The sequence below is a fragment of the Salmo salar genome, chromosome ssa02 (genome assembly GCF_905237065.1).
Source record: "Salmo salar chromosome ssa02, Ssal_v3.1, whole genome shotgun sequence".
Taxonomy (NCBI): domain Eukaryota; kingdom Metazoa; phylum Chordata; class Actinopteri; order Salmoniformes; family Salmonidae; genus Salmo; species Salmo salar.
Window position 1 is genome coordinate 63,853,032 of NC_059443.1, and position 18,340 is coordinate 63,871,371.

General features: G+C 41.8%; 1 protein-coding gene across 1 annotated transcript; it reads right to left on the reverse strand.

Moving 5' to 3' along the window:
• Positions 1-3,226: 3,226 nt before the first annotated feature.
• LOC106589527 (filaggrin-2) lies at positions 3,227-13,855 on the reverse strand. Its single transcript, XM_014179625.2, has 2 exons — positions 13,546-13,855; positions 3,227-6,874 (listed from the first exon to the last, which is right to left on the reverse strand). Exon 2 carries the CDS (start codon positions 6,578-6,580, stop codon positions 4,925-4,927), a length of 1,656 nt encoding a protein of 551 aa, XP_014035100.2. The 5' UTR covers positions 6,581-6,874; positions 13,546-13,855; the 3' UTR covers positions 3,227-4,924.
• Between the last annotated feature and the right edge of the window lie 4,485 nt (positions 13,856-18,340).

Below are 18,340 nucleotides of genomic sequence, written 5' to 3' on the forward strand. Positions count from 1 at the left end.
TACCATTTGGGACAAAGCTTTGCTATGACTGACTGGCTGCCGTGGCAACATCTATAAGCCCAGCCAGAGGGGAAATGTACAAGCTAGGATCGAGCCCACAGCTCTCTGGTAACTAATCACCAACAGCAGGGTGTCTGTATTCCTGAACAGATGCACAGAACACCATTAAGTCTTAAGATCTCTCCTATATCTATAGATTCACTGAAAGAAGATGGAGGAAGACTGAGTGATGTTATTCTTTATTTTACAGGAAATGAATGGTTAATGATTGTGGTGGTTAGGCAATGACTTGCATTTACATGTTTGCTTATTACGCAATGATTTGATTATTGTAATTATGTTCAAGGCTTGTTATAGAATGTAATATGTAATACACCTTTTAGGGTATATATTACCATATTCCCAATAGATTGATTATAAATATCATGCTGTATTGACTTGTGAATGGCACTTGGAGTGTTTCATTTATATTATTTAAAGTAGTGAATTATTAATAACAGAACCTATAAATACTAGCTAGTCATAGTCACTGTTATTCTCATCATGTAAGAATATGTAAGAATACTGTGAAATATTACCACCGCATCAAAGTGACTTGTAGATGGCACTTGAACGTTTGATTGATATTATTGTACATAATTTAATTGCTAATAGTCTATTTTATAATGTTTATCACGTAACCATACTGTGAAATATCATCTTGTTCCTGACATCCAGTGAAAGGAAGCGCTTGTGCTATTTCTCTACATTGGAAGTATGTTCCAACTGAAGTGCCAACCTACTCAAATTCCTCTAGAGGCATTTTTTTCACCCAAGCTGTTATATAATTTGTTATCCGCGCCGTGGTGGGGTGCATTCTGGGACGGATCCCAGTCGGTCACGTAAAAGCCGTTACTGTTTCAGAGCTAGTGACCCTTGACGATCGTATACAAAAAATCTAATCATGATGTAATAGGGGGTAAAAATATATATATACACATGTGTATGTGGTGTGTGTGTATGTGGTGTGTGTGTATGTGGTGTGTGTATGTGTAACCGATGTGAAATGGCTAGTTAGTTAGCGGTGGTGCGCGCTAATTGCGTTTCAATTGGGTGACGTCACTTCACGTCACCCAGTAGTTGCTCCCCTTGCTCTGCAAGTTGTTGATGTGCGCAGAGGGTCCCTGGTTCGAGTCCAGGTTGGGGCAAGGAGTGGGACGGAAGCTAAACTGTTACATTGATACTGTTGACCCGGATCACTGGTTGCTGCGGAAAAGGAGGAGGTCAAAAGGGGGGTGAGTATAACCGATGTGAAATGGCTAGCTAGTTGGCGGTGGTGCGCGCTAATAGCGTTTCAATCGGTGACGTCGGTGACGCGTGCTAACAGCGTTTCTGACGTCACCGATTGAAACAATTAGCGCGCACCACCGCTAACTAGCTAGCCATTTCACATCGGTTACATATGTATGTGTATATATATATATATGTGTGGTGTATATACTGTACAGTATATAGGGTGTATGTGTATAAGTAGGTGTAGATATGTAGCACTTTACTAGACATATTAGTTTTTATCAAGAGACATACCTTGTACAGCATAACCTGACCTGAGACCAATGAGTTTACAGTAATAACTCATGATTATAGGGCTCTGTGGACACCCTCCTGTAAATGTATTTCTTTACAAAGAGACACACCTTTATATTATAGCTGTTGCAGTGATATATAAACTGTGACAAATTAGTTTATTCTCTCATGAGATGGATTATGTGGATATTTCCATTACAGCCTAAACCTACTGTAAAATATATATTATGTAACTTTGTAAGATGTGTGAATTACATGTAGTAGCCCTTTACTGCAGTCAAATGACCTAGTGGCCTCATGGGTGGAATGTTATTCATATTTTTCATAATTCATAAAGATTATTTTTTTAAAGCAACCGAAAATCCGGTGTTTCTATGTCAAACGGTTTAGTTATTTTTCAGTCTTCTCTGATGTATATGAAGTGTAATATTGGGATGCAAACTCAAAATGTAATACATTTCAACTGTATATCTGACATGGTACAGGTGTCTTCTGTTTTTAAGCCCATAACCATGTGTGTGAAGTGTCTACTTTTGTTTCAAGAAAAGAAACACTAGGTGTGACCCTGATTTAACCCACTGCAGTAAAAGGTTCATCTATTTAGAGATGAGCTTTATACTATTGCCAAATGAGTTTATGTGGATATTTCCATAACAGGAAGCCTGGGCCTATAGTGTACTATATTATAACTGTGTTAGGCATATTCGTTTATCAAGAGACAGATGATGCACTGTAGCAACACTATTATATAAACTGAACCCAAAAGTTTTCTGCAAAATGTTGAGGAGCGAAAGCCTCTCACCCATTATGTGATTACTGACTAGAGTGTGAGAGTGTGTAGTAGCTTAGTGTGTGTTTATGTGTTGTACTCAGGACTCTGCCGCCCGGCGGCTTGTGTGTGTGTCCGTTGGTGGAGTTTAGAGTTTATGACATGAGTAAGTAGGTCACCACGGTTACGTCATGGATGTTAGATTCCGGTGCCCTAACTGGCATGGCCGTTGGGACAGTGTGTGTGTGTGTGTGTGTGTGTGTGTGTGTGTGTGTGTGTGTGTGTGTGTGTGTGTGTGTGTGTGTTAGTGTATTTCTGGCCGTTGGGACACAGTGTGCTTGTGTGTCACACTGATGCTCCTCACATTACTATTAATCCTCTTTGCCAGGAAAGGTGGGAGGGAGAAAGGAGAGGAAAGAAGGAGAGGAGATGGGGAACACTAGAATACTGAAGCTATTTGTGTTTGTATCTGTGTAGATTTTGACGGCCTCGTTTTAAAAGTTTTGTTCGGGTACAGTACTGGAGGAATGGACAGAGGAGAAGAGGGGAGGAACACTAAAATACTGAAGATATTTATGTTGCAGATTTGTAGCTGTGTTTATAGGAGTACAGGACAGAGTCGAAATGATTAGTGTGTTCTGTGCTAAGATGTGTCCTGTAATAAATCATATTTTGGGGTGTTTTCTACATGTATATGTTTTATATGTCATATAATATGTCTACTTTTAAACTGCATAAGTCATCTGCCAACTTGATTGAAATATATTTCTTCCCCCTCAATTTCAGTGGTGTTCCATTTATGACCATTTTATCATGTGTTTGTGTGAATGATGTTTCACCATTAGACCAGAAAGAGCGCAACAAAAGTAAAAAAATCACATGAAACAATACTTTTAATTTATGTCTTTTTCAACATCCTTTTATTTGTCAATGTTTTCAATCTTTCAACAATCAGAATGAGTTGTTGTCATTATAACCATTGCATTACCCATTTCTGGACAATCAATTTCCTTAACCATCCGGCAAACCACAAACGTTGAACAATATCACAGAGTACAAATGTCAAGGGATAGGGACATGGGTAAAATACATACATTACAGTATCACAATCAGGAAGATACAACAGGACGGAAAAACACAATAACCCCCCAAAAGAACTGAATAAAATAGAAAATAATAATAAAATAATAATAATAACAGTATCCAAGAGAGATCGAGAACTTTACATTTATACAGAACGGCCAGTAGGCAGGCACGTGGATGTGAGACGTTTAACTAGTACAGCCTGTATGATCCACAGCTGATAAAGCAACTCAATGTAAAGGCCAAGATTGGGGATTGGTTCTTTTGACCTATGAAAAGTAGAGGCACCTTTGAGTGAGAAGAGAGTAGTTTCCCCATTGCTTCTCAAGTGCAATTACTACTTAATCCTATGATCAGTAAGTCTAATGAATTGAGAAGTTGTTGAGCTCTGGATTGCAATGTGCTTTTGTATTCATGGTTTTACCATTCAAAAAGTGTAGTGTGTAGTCTTGTGATATGTTCATAACTGGCCTTAACAGGGGCTTTCTGTATGTGTGTGTAAGAGGTCAGTAAAAGGTGTAGGTTGCTCCAGGCATTTGCTAGTGACATGGAATCTAAAAGAAAGAGTTTCTTAAAGCGGTGGTTCATACAGACGTTTCAGAAAACAACTTGAGGCATTTCATTGACATTGAGAACGGACTGTACAAACACTTTCTCACAAGGACAAACTGATAACTTTTCTTTTTCCACTTCCATTTCTCCTTGTTATTTTTTGTTGTTTTTCATTTTTTCTTTGTAAAATATATTTAAATATATGTACATTTTATATATCACAGTTATGTACAATCCAAGTGCTTGAAAAATGATTGGGTGTCCTATTCTGCATAAAGCAGGGATAGGTGTTTAGGGAGTAACGGAAACTGGTACAGCTGTTTTGTTGGTGGGGAGGAAGAATGGAACTCATTGTCAGGGGCGTTGGACGTGTTTCTTTGGTCATGGGATTGTTCCCAGAATGCCTTACCACCCACAAAGCAATTGGCCATTTGAGAGTTCAAACCAGAGCCTGAAAACAGCCTTCCATTTTAACGTTCATTCTAACCTTCCAATGTGATGTGATGTTTGTCTTTTCCCGAAGGAAACAAAATGTGAGTTCCATTTATTCCATTCCCCTCATTCTTTTCACTCCACCACATTTGCTGAACCAATAAGTGATCTATTATTATCATTGTTCATGGATTGGATAAATGGATGGATTGAGGGAAGGGTCCATATAAAAACATGGTGACACAGTGAACCAAGTCTTTTGAATCTGTCTGTGGTGATTGTGAACATCACTTTGACTGTCCTTGTTATTATTATCATCATCGAAGAGGCGTGTCTGTTGGCATAGTGGTAGGTGAAAAGGAGCGAGACACCTGATGATGAAGCAAAACTGAGGTTGGTTGTTGGTCGCAGTATCTCAAAGAGTCTTTGGTGCTCCCTTATTCACACCTCTTATTCTTCCTCCCTGCACTGGATCCCTTTTTGCATTCCTTCCACACCTCCTCTTTCTCTTGCTTCCCTCTGCTAGCAGAACTCTGACTCGTTCTCTGCCTCTTTGTTTTCCCCATTGCTATGGCCGCCATGTTGGTGGTTGCTAGGCAGGGCCAGGTAGGGATGCTGGGGATGAGAGGGGGAGGGGGATGTGGAGGAGGTGGGGCTTCTGTTTGGCGCCTCCCCCTGATTGGACAGCGCTCTGTATTTCAGGCGGAGCTTGTGGGGCAGGTAGGTGGCCTGATCGTCTCCACTCTGACTCTGTGGCACCGACGTCTGTGATGTCGCCCTCTGGTTGTAGCTTCCGACCTCGGAAGAGGAAGATGACGGTGACTCGTCATCGCTAGTGGAACCACCTTCTTTGTCTGAGCTTCTTTGATCACCATCACTGGACGAAGTGTCTTTCCCAGAGTGGGACTCTGTGTAGTAGCCCTCTCCGGCCCTGGGGCCACCCTCGTAAGTGAGCACTGGGGGCTCCTCCTCATCCAGGGTACTGAGATAGGCGTTGTTGATGTGGTGCTGGTTGGAGGAGTGGCTTGACTTGTTGCCTTCTTCTCTACTGTGGTGGAGGAGCTCTGGGGCGAATCCTTCCTTGTGGCCGCCATCTTGGGTCTGATAAGAGCTGTACTGGCTTCTCTGTGTCTCCTGATGTCTTTGCTGCTCCTCACGGGCTCGGTACCTTTGGACCTCCTCTGTGATGGTCTCTGTGTTCTCGGACTGTCTGCTTTGTTGGACCTGGGACTGTAGTTGTTCCATGTCCTCTGCTTTCCTCTGGTTCTGGCTCTCCATATAGGAGGAGCTGGGGGAGCGGTACATCTGGATCACACTCCTCTGGGCTGGGGCCGCTACCTGCTGGGGTGCTGGGCTGGCAGACTCCTGGCGGTAGTCATTCTGGTGGTTGTGGTGGAAGTCCATGGCACAGTCGGCCTCTTGGGACCTGTGTTGGTGGCCACCGTTGAAGGAGATCCCAGTGGGGAGACCAGCATCCATGTCAGTGTCGTTGGACTCCATCTTGATCTCATAGCCCATGGGCTCAGGGCTGGAGGAGTCGTCAGACATGCAGCCGTCGGAGAGGGATCCTCTTGGGGAGTATTTTGGGAGTGGGGTGTGGCGTTCCCCTCTTGTGGACTGTTCTGCTTCGGACGAGTCAGAGTTCAGCAGAGTGTTACCACAGGCACTGGAGTACCCGCTACTGGAGAAGTAGGGGTTACTAGCACTGGACTGTCCATTTCCGCTGTTGGAGAGCTGCTGGCTCTTCTCCATGTAGGAAGCAGTGCTGATGAGGCCGAAGCGAAGCTTCAGCTGCAGCAGTTCCGTCTTCAGGCGGCTGTTCTCATCATTCAGCGCCATCACACGGTTCTCCAGCACCATGTCGTTCATCCTCCTCTTCTCTCTGGAACGCTTGGCCGCCTCGTTGTTCTTGCGCCGCTTCTCCCAGTAGGAAGCGTCCTTCTTTTCGTCGGAGATGAACTCCCGCTTGCGACGGCTGGACATGCTGTTCTTTGAGCCGCCTTTGGTCTGGCGGCGCGGGACGTCATCGTCACCGGGTCTGGGAGACAGTGGCGGGAGGCTCTCGCTGTAGTTAGAGTATGTGTCTATGTCCAGGTCGTTGTTGTTGTTGGGAGATGCAAAGTGAAGATTCAGGCTTTCCATTGTTGAGTCCTTTTGACCAGATTGGTGATCTGGCATTAAGGCCAAATGGGGGTAAGGGCGAGGACGAAAGTTTGTTGGAGAGAGAACTTATTTTTTTATTAACTTTCTCTTTAAGTTGCAGGATCTGCGAAAAACTCGGGGTGAGGTATTTGTGCTTCTCTAAGGCTGAACCTCATTGGTTAAATTACGTGACAAAGTTTTGTGAAATTTGAGTTTCAAAGTAGGTTCTTCTGTAATCGTTGAAGTCTCTAGGATGCAGAAGTGAAGTAGGTCAGTTGGTCTACTGGAAGACTTTTTCTTGTAGGCTGGTATCGCTCATGAGGAAACGCACTATAGAAAGAGAGAGAATAAGAGAGAGAACATTCATTAGTTACCATAAATACTATGCCTTCCCACTGTGACATACATTAGGCATTCAATGTATTTCAATGTTACTCTACAATGGTGATGATCGAGACAGAACATACAGTCCTAGAAACTCATGATGTGATTAGTTCAGGGTATTCTTGAGTTCACATCTCTTCATAACTGCGAATTTGACACTTGATCCAAACTGCAATGGATCTGCCATCATTCATACACTTACATGTCACCATTTGCTTGTGCCCAGAAAGTATACGAGCTACTATGACATAATCATAACATTATGTAAGAAATGTTTCATCTTGGATTTGAATCTGAACATTCCTTTTGATCACCTTTCACAATCCCTCATACTCAAAAGGACTTTTGTTAGACGTAACCCTTATTGGAGTTCTGTGGAGGAGAAGGCGGGTGGGCCAGCCTGGGTGTATACAGAGAGGGAGGGTGAGTATGGCAGCGGCACGACCACTCCACTCACAGGAATATAGGTCAACTCTGCTCAGAGGCTGCTAGGCGGCAGGTAGCCTAGTGGTTAGAGCGTTGGGCCAGTAACAGAAAGGTTGCTGGATTGATTCCCTGAGCTGACAAGGTAAAAATCTGTTGTTCTGCCCCTGAACAAGGCAGTTAACCCACTGTTCCCTGGTAGGCTGTCATTGTAAATAACAATTTGTTCTTAACTGACTTGCCTAGTTAAATAAAGGTAAAACAAATAGGTGGGTGGTGCGGATAAGGGAGGTTCTGAGCCTCAGCGTCTAAAGCTCTCTCTGTACAGTGTTGTGTAACAGTGCTGCATCAGACAGTCACATAAGAGGGCCAGTCTGACCTCGTGCCAGGGCTGCAGTTACTGAGCGATGGGCATTCAGGGAGGGAGGAAGGGAAGGAGGGCAAACCCTCTATGTATCGACCTCTAATAATGTCCCTCTATAACCTTTATCAGTTGCCAGGTGGGATATTTGTAAATGTAGCTATAAGGTCACATGGGTCTCTTATGGCACAATTGTCTACAATAATCTATCAAAGAGGTCAACTCAAAGAGATACACCTCTGCAAATCACTAACTTGTAACTTATTGCTTAGTCTGTCTATGTGTCATAACAGTGGGCTGATGTCCTGAAGCTGACACATGACTTGTTATTCAACTGGTTGTGATTCCCCAACGGCCTCACCAGAGGAGAGAGCCAAGGTCTCTGTTCCTTTATAAAATGCCAGCTAGAGAGCCTGCCAGGTATTACACACCCCCGGTTAGTTAGTATGTATCGAGTGCATTCTGTGCCCCTACCGACGGGAAACATTGCTCAACATCCCCTTTTCTCACAAGTCACCAACATCGGTCCGGTGGTGTTGCTGCATACGCAGTTCAGTTGACTCGTCTCGATGTTACATAAGGTAAATGCGCTAATTCTAGATCTGTTGCGCTGATGATTCAGAGACATTAATTATGCATCACTCAACCCTATCTAGATTGTCTATTTCTCCACCAGAAAAACAGATCTGTGAGGATTCAACGTAATTATCTAGGTCATTACTGTGTTACAATTACTAGTTCATTCTTTTTTTCTGAAGCAACTCCCTGAGCCAACAAGACTGCACCAGTCAAAACATTGACAGAGTCCGTTGCCGTTTGTGATTCTGATAACAGATCAAACAGAACGCTGAGGTAATCATGATGGCCTGTTCTGATTGGTTGCTGTCTTTTTGATTCAACTTTTAGTCAAACAGGAAAACCCGTAGATCAGTAACAGAAGCTTTTGGTCAGATATTGTTTTCTTATCTCTTTTTCTATAGATTCAAAATGGTTTCTAATGTTAGGTATTTAATCTGTTAATTCCTGGTCTTTGCTACCACTATCAGGCTACCACCACTATATCTAACAATAGCTCAAGTAAGACTAAATAAGGTCTGGTTTTATTTTCGGGATCTGATCTAAAGCTGTCTCTACTCCGTCTGTCACTGACACACTAACTGAACTCAGTACAAGTAGAGTACTTTCTAGCCACTTCATTTGGCTCTAGAGCTTGTCTGGGTTACACAACCTGACCTAGTCTCAACCTCGTCATTACCTGACCTGGTATCAGCCACATCATAACAACCTGACCTGGTATAAACCACATCATAACAACCTGACCTGGTATAAACCACATCATAACAACCTGACCTGGTATCAGCCACATCATAACAACCTGACCTGGTATAAACCACATCATAACAACCTGACCTGGTATAAACCACATCATAACAACCTGACCTGGTATAAACCACATCATAACAACCTGACCTGGTATCAGCCACATCATAACAACCTGACCTGGTATAAACCACATCATAACAACCTGACCTAGTCTCAACCTCGTCATTACCTGACCTGGTATAAACCACATCATAACAACCTGACCTAGTCTCATCCTCATAACAATATAGATCTAGTCTCAACCTCATCACAACTTGACCTAGCTTCAACCTCATCATAACAATCTAGAGTATGACCATTTTATTACATAATAATACTAGTTTACAGGATATCTTTCTCACAGTGGCAGCTCCCTTCCTCCTTTTGCATAATAGTTTTAGTGGTTACAACCTTCCAGGACACTTTTCTCTGTCTTTTTTTCACAGTGAGAGACAGCCAGTTAGGAATTCCCTCCTATTTTGCTCTGCTGTCTTTCTTCCCCCCAAAGAATCACCACAGCCACCAGATGAGCCATCTCTTTCTCTGTCTCGGTTTTGGTTTTCGCCCAGACACAATACTAAAGGGTGTAGTATGTTTTAGAAACAAAGTAGCGAGGGAAAACAGAAAACTAGAATGTCAGGAACGTCACAATGTTTCCACTCGTCGATCAAAAGAAGGGAAAGAGAGAGAGAGCGCCATTCCGTGTCCCACTGACCTAAAAACGGAGCGCTGCGCATTTCCATCTGCCTCATTGATATGGTACTGGTACTCCCTGTATATAGCTTCATTCTTGTGTATTTTATTCCTTGTGTTTTTTTTTATTACTCTGCATCGTTGGGAAAGGGCTCTTAAGTAAGCATTTCATGATAAAGTTCTATCCGGCGCATGTGACAAATAAATGTGATTTGATTTGAACAGAGCTTGCTCTCTGCCTTTGACTGCGTGCCATAAAATAGGTAAATAGAGCTGGAGAGGGAGGAAAATGGAGAGGGGGAGGGATTACAGTGCGCTCTAAAAATAGAGTGATAGAGAAGGGGTATTGGGGAGGAAGGCTGGCTGGCTGGCGAGAAGGGTTTAGATGAATTCAATTGGTGGACACGACATTAAAGGAATTTTACAGACACTGCGGTACGATGTAAAAAAAAAAAACATAAAAAAAAATGCCTACGTCAGCAGCGCAAAATCGGATTATAAAACCCCTGGTGATTTGATACGCAACATTAATTCCTGGATACTCTATTTGACACCGGGAGGGGTCTCTGCTACTCTATCTCCATGCAGACGATAAACAGCATGCATTTGAGACTTAAAAAATATATATATATATTGACGTCAGAAGGCACACACCCATGTTCCATGTCAAAATCCGACAGAACATATTTCATAGAGCTGTGAGCGACCGGGCTGATGTGCTCGTGTTCTGAATGTCATTGTGACAAGTTTACAAAGCAGAGCTTGTTTAATGCTGAAATACTAGCCACACCTACAGGTTACACACTGGAGCTCAGGGTGAGTACATTTTACAGGTTCAATTCTTTCTGTAATATTGCAGTAAATACTGGATGCTAAAGCCAAATTATCATTCCAAAGGGATAATACAATGAAAAAAGCATTGAAGATTTTCAAAAGCCAGAATCTCCCTTGCTTCCCACACAATTATCAAGCTGTAGGAATGACTCACTCACAGCTAGGATTTCACCACCAGCGAGTTTAGCTGGGGGGAGATGTTAAAGACGGATGGGAAATGTTAGCTCAGCCAAAGCCGTTCTCAGGCGTTTCACCACCACCTTTGACCCCCCAAAGGCAAGACTGAGTAATGCAAAGCATCCCTTTTCCCCTCCATCTCCAAGACATGATGAGCCACCCACATAAATGGACATGTGGTGGAGAGGCCGGTCAGGGCGCCTCCATTTTAGGTTCTGGCTTTGTCTTCTAAGAAAAGGCACCTAGAATCTAGGGAGATATTCTAGGTCAACTCTGAGTTCTATTTAAGCATGTCGTCCTCTCTGTCACATGGTCTTGGGGACTAGGCTAACCTCCCCCCCCTCTTTTCCATCTCCAACTAGGTAAATGCACTTCATTTATGTTCAATGTTCCTTATCAATGTCCATTTAGGATGTACTTATCATCATTTGAACAGGCCAATACGTTCCAATTGACCAATATAGATGGCACCAAACCTGTGCCAAACATCTCTAATCCCTTTACAACTTCCTACCCATAAAGATCTGTAATACTGTAACATGGACTTCTGCTCTCCATTCACTTGCAATAAAATGAGGGTGTTGTTTGCTAGGTGTAAGTCCACGCATCCTTCAAGGTTATAGCCTAGATTAAAGTACCCTAAAAGTGACTTCACTATCGGGCAGCCAAAGTGTTCAGCTCCTTCAGATTCCACAGAGGCTAAATCTAAGAGTGGCAGGAGTCAACTAAGTACTACGAACCCCCAAAACATTTGCCTTCTAGTGTTTTTAGATATGGCCAGCTTGTACCAGGCAGGTACAAGCTGGCCACTTAATCACACTTAATCAGAATTCGGTCAAAGAGGCTGTGTGGCAAAGTCAAAGAAAAGCCCTACTGATTATGTTTGATGTTACAGTGAACTGAACTGAGTTGTAGACCAAAATGTAGCTCTAAGTCTTTCCACACATCCTGCTTTCCCCCAGTCTGAGTTAGACTGGTTTGAGCAATATTCAAATTGGGAAAGAAGGGCTGTTCTGTAAACAGACCAACTGGCAGAAGCCTAAAAAGCTCAGTGACTGCAGCTCTGCCGACTGAGGGGTTTCCCTCTATTGCATCATGTCCTGGAGTTGGACAACTCAACACACACAAGCCCTGTTTTTGGTTATTATTTTAATTACGCAATAGAGCTAGTCCCATTAAGAGCCCATGGGAACAAGCAACTTTATACAGACTGGCGGAAAATACCTGAATTAAACCACCTGATATAATTGGTGTAATTACATCTAAATAGGATTTGAGTGTTTTGTTATAGTATAGATTTTGCAAGAAATATATAAATAGAAAATATATTTGTACTGACTGGGAGATGACTGTAACACAATCTGCTTAGGCTATCGGAAATCATGTACAGGCTCGTGTTAAACATGAAACATATGGCCGGTGAAAACCTCAGGGCACAAGTCTTGATTGGCAACACCTGCTTTTACTTTGCAACAGGTCAATCAAATACAAATACCTCTAGATTTAAAAAAAAAATACATGTGATATTCCTAATTGTTAAATATCAAGGCACATGCTTGCAGATCTTTGTCTATGAATTAATTCTGCAAACTTTCCCCAGCCCTTATGAAAGACCATGATTCTATTCATTCTCCTCCTCTCATTCTACTGCGTAGCTTACTAGTGCATAGCTATTATGTCATATGCCATACCACCCCTCAGCCCACCCCCCCAAAAAAACTCTATGGACTGCTTATAGATGTGTAATAACATGATTATAACTATCCTTTATGCCAAAATTCCAGGACATCTAGTTTTGACCAAATATTTATCACATAAAATGACTAATGGCATAGAATGGAGGCAAATGCAAGACATAGCTAGTAATCCCTCTTGTTCCAAGTTCCAGAGAAAAGCTACACGTGACGGGAACATCCTCGCCAGGCACATGGAATGTCTGAGGGTCTGACTTACAACACGACAAAAGGAGGTCACCGATAGGAACGAAATCAATAACTTGCCTGCACCAGTAGACCATTTATTGCACTGAAATAAATCAAAAAGTTATATTCGTTTTCAGTATACTTTGCCTTTAATTAACCTACCTGTATATTATTAGACGTATCAACGCTATTAATGACAACTTCATAAATAAAATATAGGTCACACACCTGCTATTTAGATTTAGCAACATGTCAATAAACCAAATATTTAAATAAATATGAAACAAATATTTTTAAGTAAAGAAAGAAAAAACATGTTTTAAACTACAATAACTCCAGACAATGCTCTTCACAGCAAGAGGCCACCCCCCAAAACGGTTTGATATTCCAATCTATTGCACAGTGGATTTACTACCCATCCATTGAACAAATACCATGAGGGAAAAACGCCCGACCTGACATTGAGCGCATTGAGCAATGTGAATCGGCTTCTCTTTACAACAGCATCCACCACTTTACAATATAGTGCCTTGATTAAAACGGAGAATTTGCTAAGCTTGAGGAATATACAGTATGAATGAATACATGGGAAAGGGAACTGGTTTCAAATAAACCACAATGACTACAAATAACTCAAAGTCACACACACAGTGGCTGTCTACCGGTAGGGGCGAGTCGCCCGCATGTGAACAATACCCATACCTAAAAGCAAAATGAGAATCTGAATCCGCAACAGTGTTGCACTTTTAAACAAATATCAAATTCTAAATAATTCATTATCCAGCATTCAATCCAATCTAACATTTACGCACAGAATTAAGCACATCAACAGGACTCCAACGTACCTTTTAAGAACAAGTGACGTGTCTCCAGCTAAAAAAATGCACAATGCCGGACACAAAGCAATCGCCTTCCGCAGTTGAAGTTGGCTCGTATCCTCTATTTCGTTCAACAGAAATGGTCAAATAGCTAGATGTTTCATTTGTCTGAGAGAATTTAAAAAAAAGCTTTCGGGCGCAGCTCTAGCTCCTCTTACTTGCTCTGAGGTCAGTCTGTCTGGTTGTAGCTTACAAGAAGCAGTGTCTCCCCCTTTTGCATTGAGTCCCGACTGTTATGTTGGGCGCTTGCTCCAGTTTCTCTCCCTCTCCCCTCTAGAATGTGTGTTAGTGGGTCAGTGGTTGCGTAACAGCTCATAGGCTGCCTCGTCACGTCTTTTTTGTTGGCGCGCGCGCTCCCTGTTTGCCCCCACGGTACAGATCCCTATTGCTTCGACCTGATGCAACACAATTTGGCAGGACCGGGCCACCGGACCAGTAGTATCTGAATTGACTAGCGCCAGACAGAATCAGAATGAGATTTCGGTCAAAGATTTGGTTAGGTTGCCCAAAGGGCGAGGTGAAGACAAATAGCCTAAAGTTTGTTTAGCCTACCTGTGCGTGTGTGTACACGTTTTATTATATTGTAAGTACCAGAAGTCCTCACAAGAATAGTAAACCAACAACAATTCAGAGAAGTGAGGCCATTTTGCTTTACTTGCAAAAATGGTATTTTAGGTTTAGGGTTTACAGTTAGAATTATGTTTAGGGTTGGGGTTAGGATTAAGTTTAGGATTTAGGTTTACATTTAGGGTTTGGGATTACTTTTAGGGTTAGCGGTTAGGGAAAATAGGATTTTTAATGGAAATCAATTGTTCGTCCCCAAAAAGTCCTCACAAGGTGTGTGTGTTTGTGTGCAAGATACAACATTCTATACAAGATATGCCATACCATATGTGATTGAAGTGTATCATTGCATTGTGTGTGTGTTATTATAGGTGTGTGTGCATAAAATAGCCAGGATGGGGGCATAGAGAGAGAATTAACGCAAGGACGAGGTCATCAGCCTCATCACACAATTAATTACACAACTAAAATTACATCACAGCTACAACCTGCTATTGTTTCAAGGGTGCGTCCCAAATGGCACCCTATTCCCTATATATTGCAAAACTTTTTACCCCATAGGGCTCTGGTCAAAAAAGGTGCACTACATAGGGAAAAGGGTGCATTGGGATGCAACGCAAGTCATTTTTCATAGCAAAAGCACTCAGAGCTGAGAGAGAGATATATTGTATAAGAAAAAGTGTTTATCCCAATTCAGCTCGCTTCAATATACATTCAAACTAAACTCATCAATCATTACATTTACATTACATTTAAGTCATTTAGCAGACGCTCTTATCCAGAGCGACTTACAAAATGGTGCATTCACCTTATGATATCCAGTGGAACAACCACTTTACAATAGTGCATCTAAATCTTTTAAGGGGGGGGGGTTAGAAGGATTACTTTATCCTATCCTAGGTATTCCTTAAAGAGGTGGGGTTTCAGGTGTCTCCGGAAGGTGGTGATTGACTCCGCTGTCCTGGCGTCGTGAGGGAGCTTGTTCCACCATTGGGGTGCCAGAGCAGCGAACAGTTTTGACTGGGCTGAGCGGGAACTGTGCTTCCTCAGAGGTAGGGGGGCCAGCAGGCCAGTGTCATAACGGGCTTGAGTGTTCAAATTAATCACTCTAGATAAAATAATGAGATTAGTCAATAAATCCCTAACTTCGTCCTATTAGGTGATGTGTTATACATCTTAAACATGTATAATCCTCAAAATGATGCTTATAACCATATCATTAATCTGTTTTTTTTGTATATGCTTCCCCCCTTTTGAGGGTTATATATAGCATCACAAACTTCTACCTTTTTGGATATATACAATTGCAGTCGGAAGTTTACATACACTTAGGCTGGACTCATTAAAACTAATTTTTCAACCACTCCCCAAATTTCCTCTTAACAAACTATAGTTTTGGCAAGTCAGTTAGGACATCTACTTTGTGCATGACACAAGTCATTTTTCCAACAATTGTTTACAGACATATTATTTCATTCATAATTCACTGTATCACAATTCCAGTGGTTCAGAAGTTTACATACACTAAGTTGAATGTGCCTTTAAACAGCTTGGAAAATTCCAGAAAATGATGTCATGGCTTTAGAAGCTTCTGATAGGCTAATTGACATAATTTGAGTCAATTGGAGTTGTACCTGTGGATGTATTTCAAGGCCTACCTTCAAACTCAGTGCCTCTTTGCTTGACATCATGGGAAAATCAAAAGAAATCAGCCAAGACCTCAGAAAATAAATCTATTTTGTGAAGTGCACCAGTCCCTCCTGCAGCAAAGCATCCCCACAACATGTTGCGACCACCCCCGTGCTTCACAGTTGGGATGGTGTTTTTCGGCTTGCAAGCCTCCCTCTTTTTCCTCCAAACATAACGATGGTCATTATGGCCAAGCAGTTCTATTTTTGTTTCATCTGACCAGAGGACATTTCTCCAAAAAGTACGATCTTTGTCCCCATGTGCAGTTGCAAACCGTAGTCTGACTTTTTTTTAATGGCGGTTTTGGAGCAGTGGCTTCTTCCTTGCTGAGCGGCCTTTCAGGTTATGTCGATATAGGACTCGTTTTAATGTGGATATAGATATTTTTGTACCTGTTTCCTCCAGCATCTTCACAAGGTCGTTTGCTGTTGTTCTGGGATTGATTTGCACTTTTCGCACCAAAGTACGTTCATCTCTAGGAGACAGAACGCGTCTCCTTCCTGAGCGGTATGGCGGCTGCGTGGTCCCATGGTGTTTATATTTGCGTACAATTGTTTGTACAGATGAACGTGGTACCTTCAGGTGTTTGGAAATTGCTCCCAAGGATGAGCCAGACTTGTGGAGATCTAAAAAAAAAATTCTGAGGTCTTGGCTGATTTCGTTTGATTTTCCCATGATGTCAAGCAAAGATGCACTGAGTTTGAAGGTAGGCCCTGAAATACATCCACAGGTCAATTAGTCTATCAGAATCTTCTAAAGCCATGACATTATTTTCTGGAATTTTCCAAGCTGTTTAAAGGCACAGTCAACTTAGTGTATGTAAACTTCTGACCCACTGGAATTGTGATACAGTGAATTATAAATGAAATAATCTGTCTGTAAACAATTGTTGGAAAAATTACCTGTGTCATGCACAAACTAAATATCCTACCCGACTTGCCAAAACTATAGTTTGTTAACAAGAAATGTATGGAGTGGTTGAAAAACAAGCTTTAATGACTCCGACCTAAGTGTATGTAAACTTCCGACTTCAACTGTAAAGGCTGCCTTTTAAATGGGGTATAGTAGTAGGTGCCAGTTTTGAATTCTTCACTATTATTCTACAATTTAGAAAATAGTAAAAATAAAGAATAACAGTTGAATGAGTAATTGTGTCCAAACCTTTGACTGGTACTGTATATATATATATATATATATATATATATATATATATATATATATATATATATATATATATATACACTACCGGTCAAAAGTTTTCGAACACCTGCTCATTCAAGGGTTTTTCTTAATTTTCACTGTTTTCTACGTTGTAGAATAATAGCGAAGACATCTTAACTATGAAATAACACATTTGGAATCATCAAGCGCTAAACCATCAAGCGCTATGATGAAACTGGCACAAATAAATTCTTCACAGAGTTTAAGTAACAGACACATCTCAACATCAACTGTTCAGAGGAGACCGTGTGAATCAGGCCTTCATGGTCGAATTGCTGCAAAGAAACAATTACTAAAGGACACAAATAAGAAGAAGAGACTTGCTTGTGCCAAGAAACACGCACAATGGACATTAGACCGGTGGAAATTTGTCCTTTGGTCTACAGTCCAAATTTGAGATTTTTGGTTCCAATCGCCGTGTCTTTGGGAGACGCGGTGTGGGTGAACGGATGATCTCTGCATGTGTACTTCCCACCGTAAAGCATGGAGGAGGAGGTGTTTTGGTCTGGGGGTGCATTGCTGGTGACATTGTCTGTGATTTATTTAGAATTCAAGGCACACTTAACCAGCAGGGCTACCACAGCATTCTGCAGCGATACACCATCCCATCTGGTTTGCACTTAGTGGGACTATCATTTGTTTTTCAATAGGACATTAACCCAACACACCTCCAGGCTGTGTAAGGGCTATTTTACCAAGAAGGAGAGTGATGGAGTGCTGCATTAGATGACCTGGCCTCTACAATCCTCCAAACTCAACCAAATTGAGATGGTTTGGGATGAGTCGGACTGCAGGGTGAAGGAAAAGCAGCCAACAAGTGCCCAGCATATATGTGAACTCCTTCAAGACTGTTGGAAAAGCATTCCAGGTGAAGCTGGTTGAGAAAATGCCAACACTGTGCAAAGCTGTCATCAAGGCAAAGGGTGGCTACTTTGAAGAATCTCAAATATAAAATATATTTTGATTTGTTTAACACTTTTTGAGTTACTACATGATTCCATGTGTTATTTCATAGTTTTGATGTCTTCACTATTATTCTACAATGTAGAAAATAGTAAAAATGAAGAATAACCCTTGAATGAGTAGGTGTTCTAAAACTTTTGACCGGTAGTGTGTATATATATATTGTGTGTACAAAACATTAAGAACACCTGCTCTTTCCATGACATAGACTGAGCAGGTGAAAGCTATGCTCCCTTATTGATGTCACTTGTTAAATCCCCTTCAATCAGTGTAGATGAAGGGGAGGAGACAGGTTAAAGAAGGATTTTTAAGCATTGAGACAATT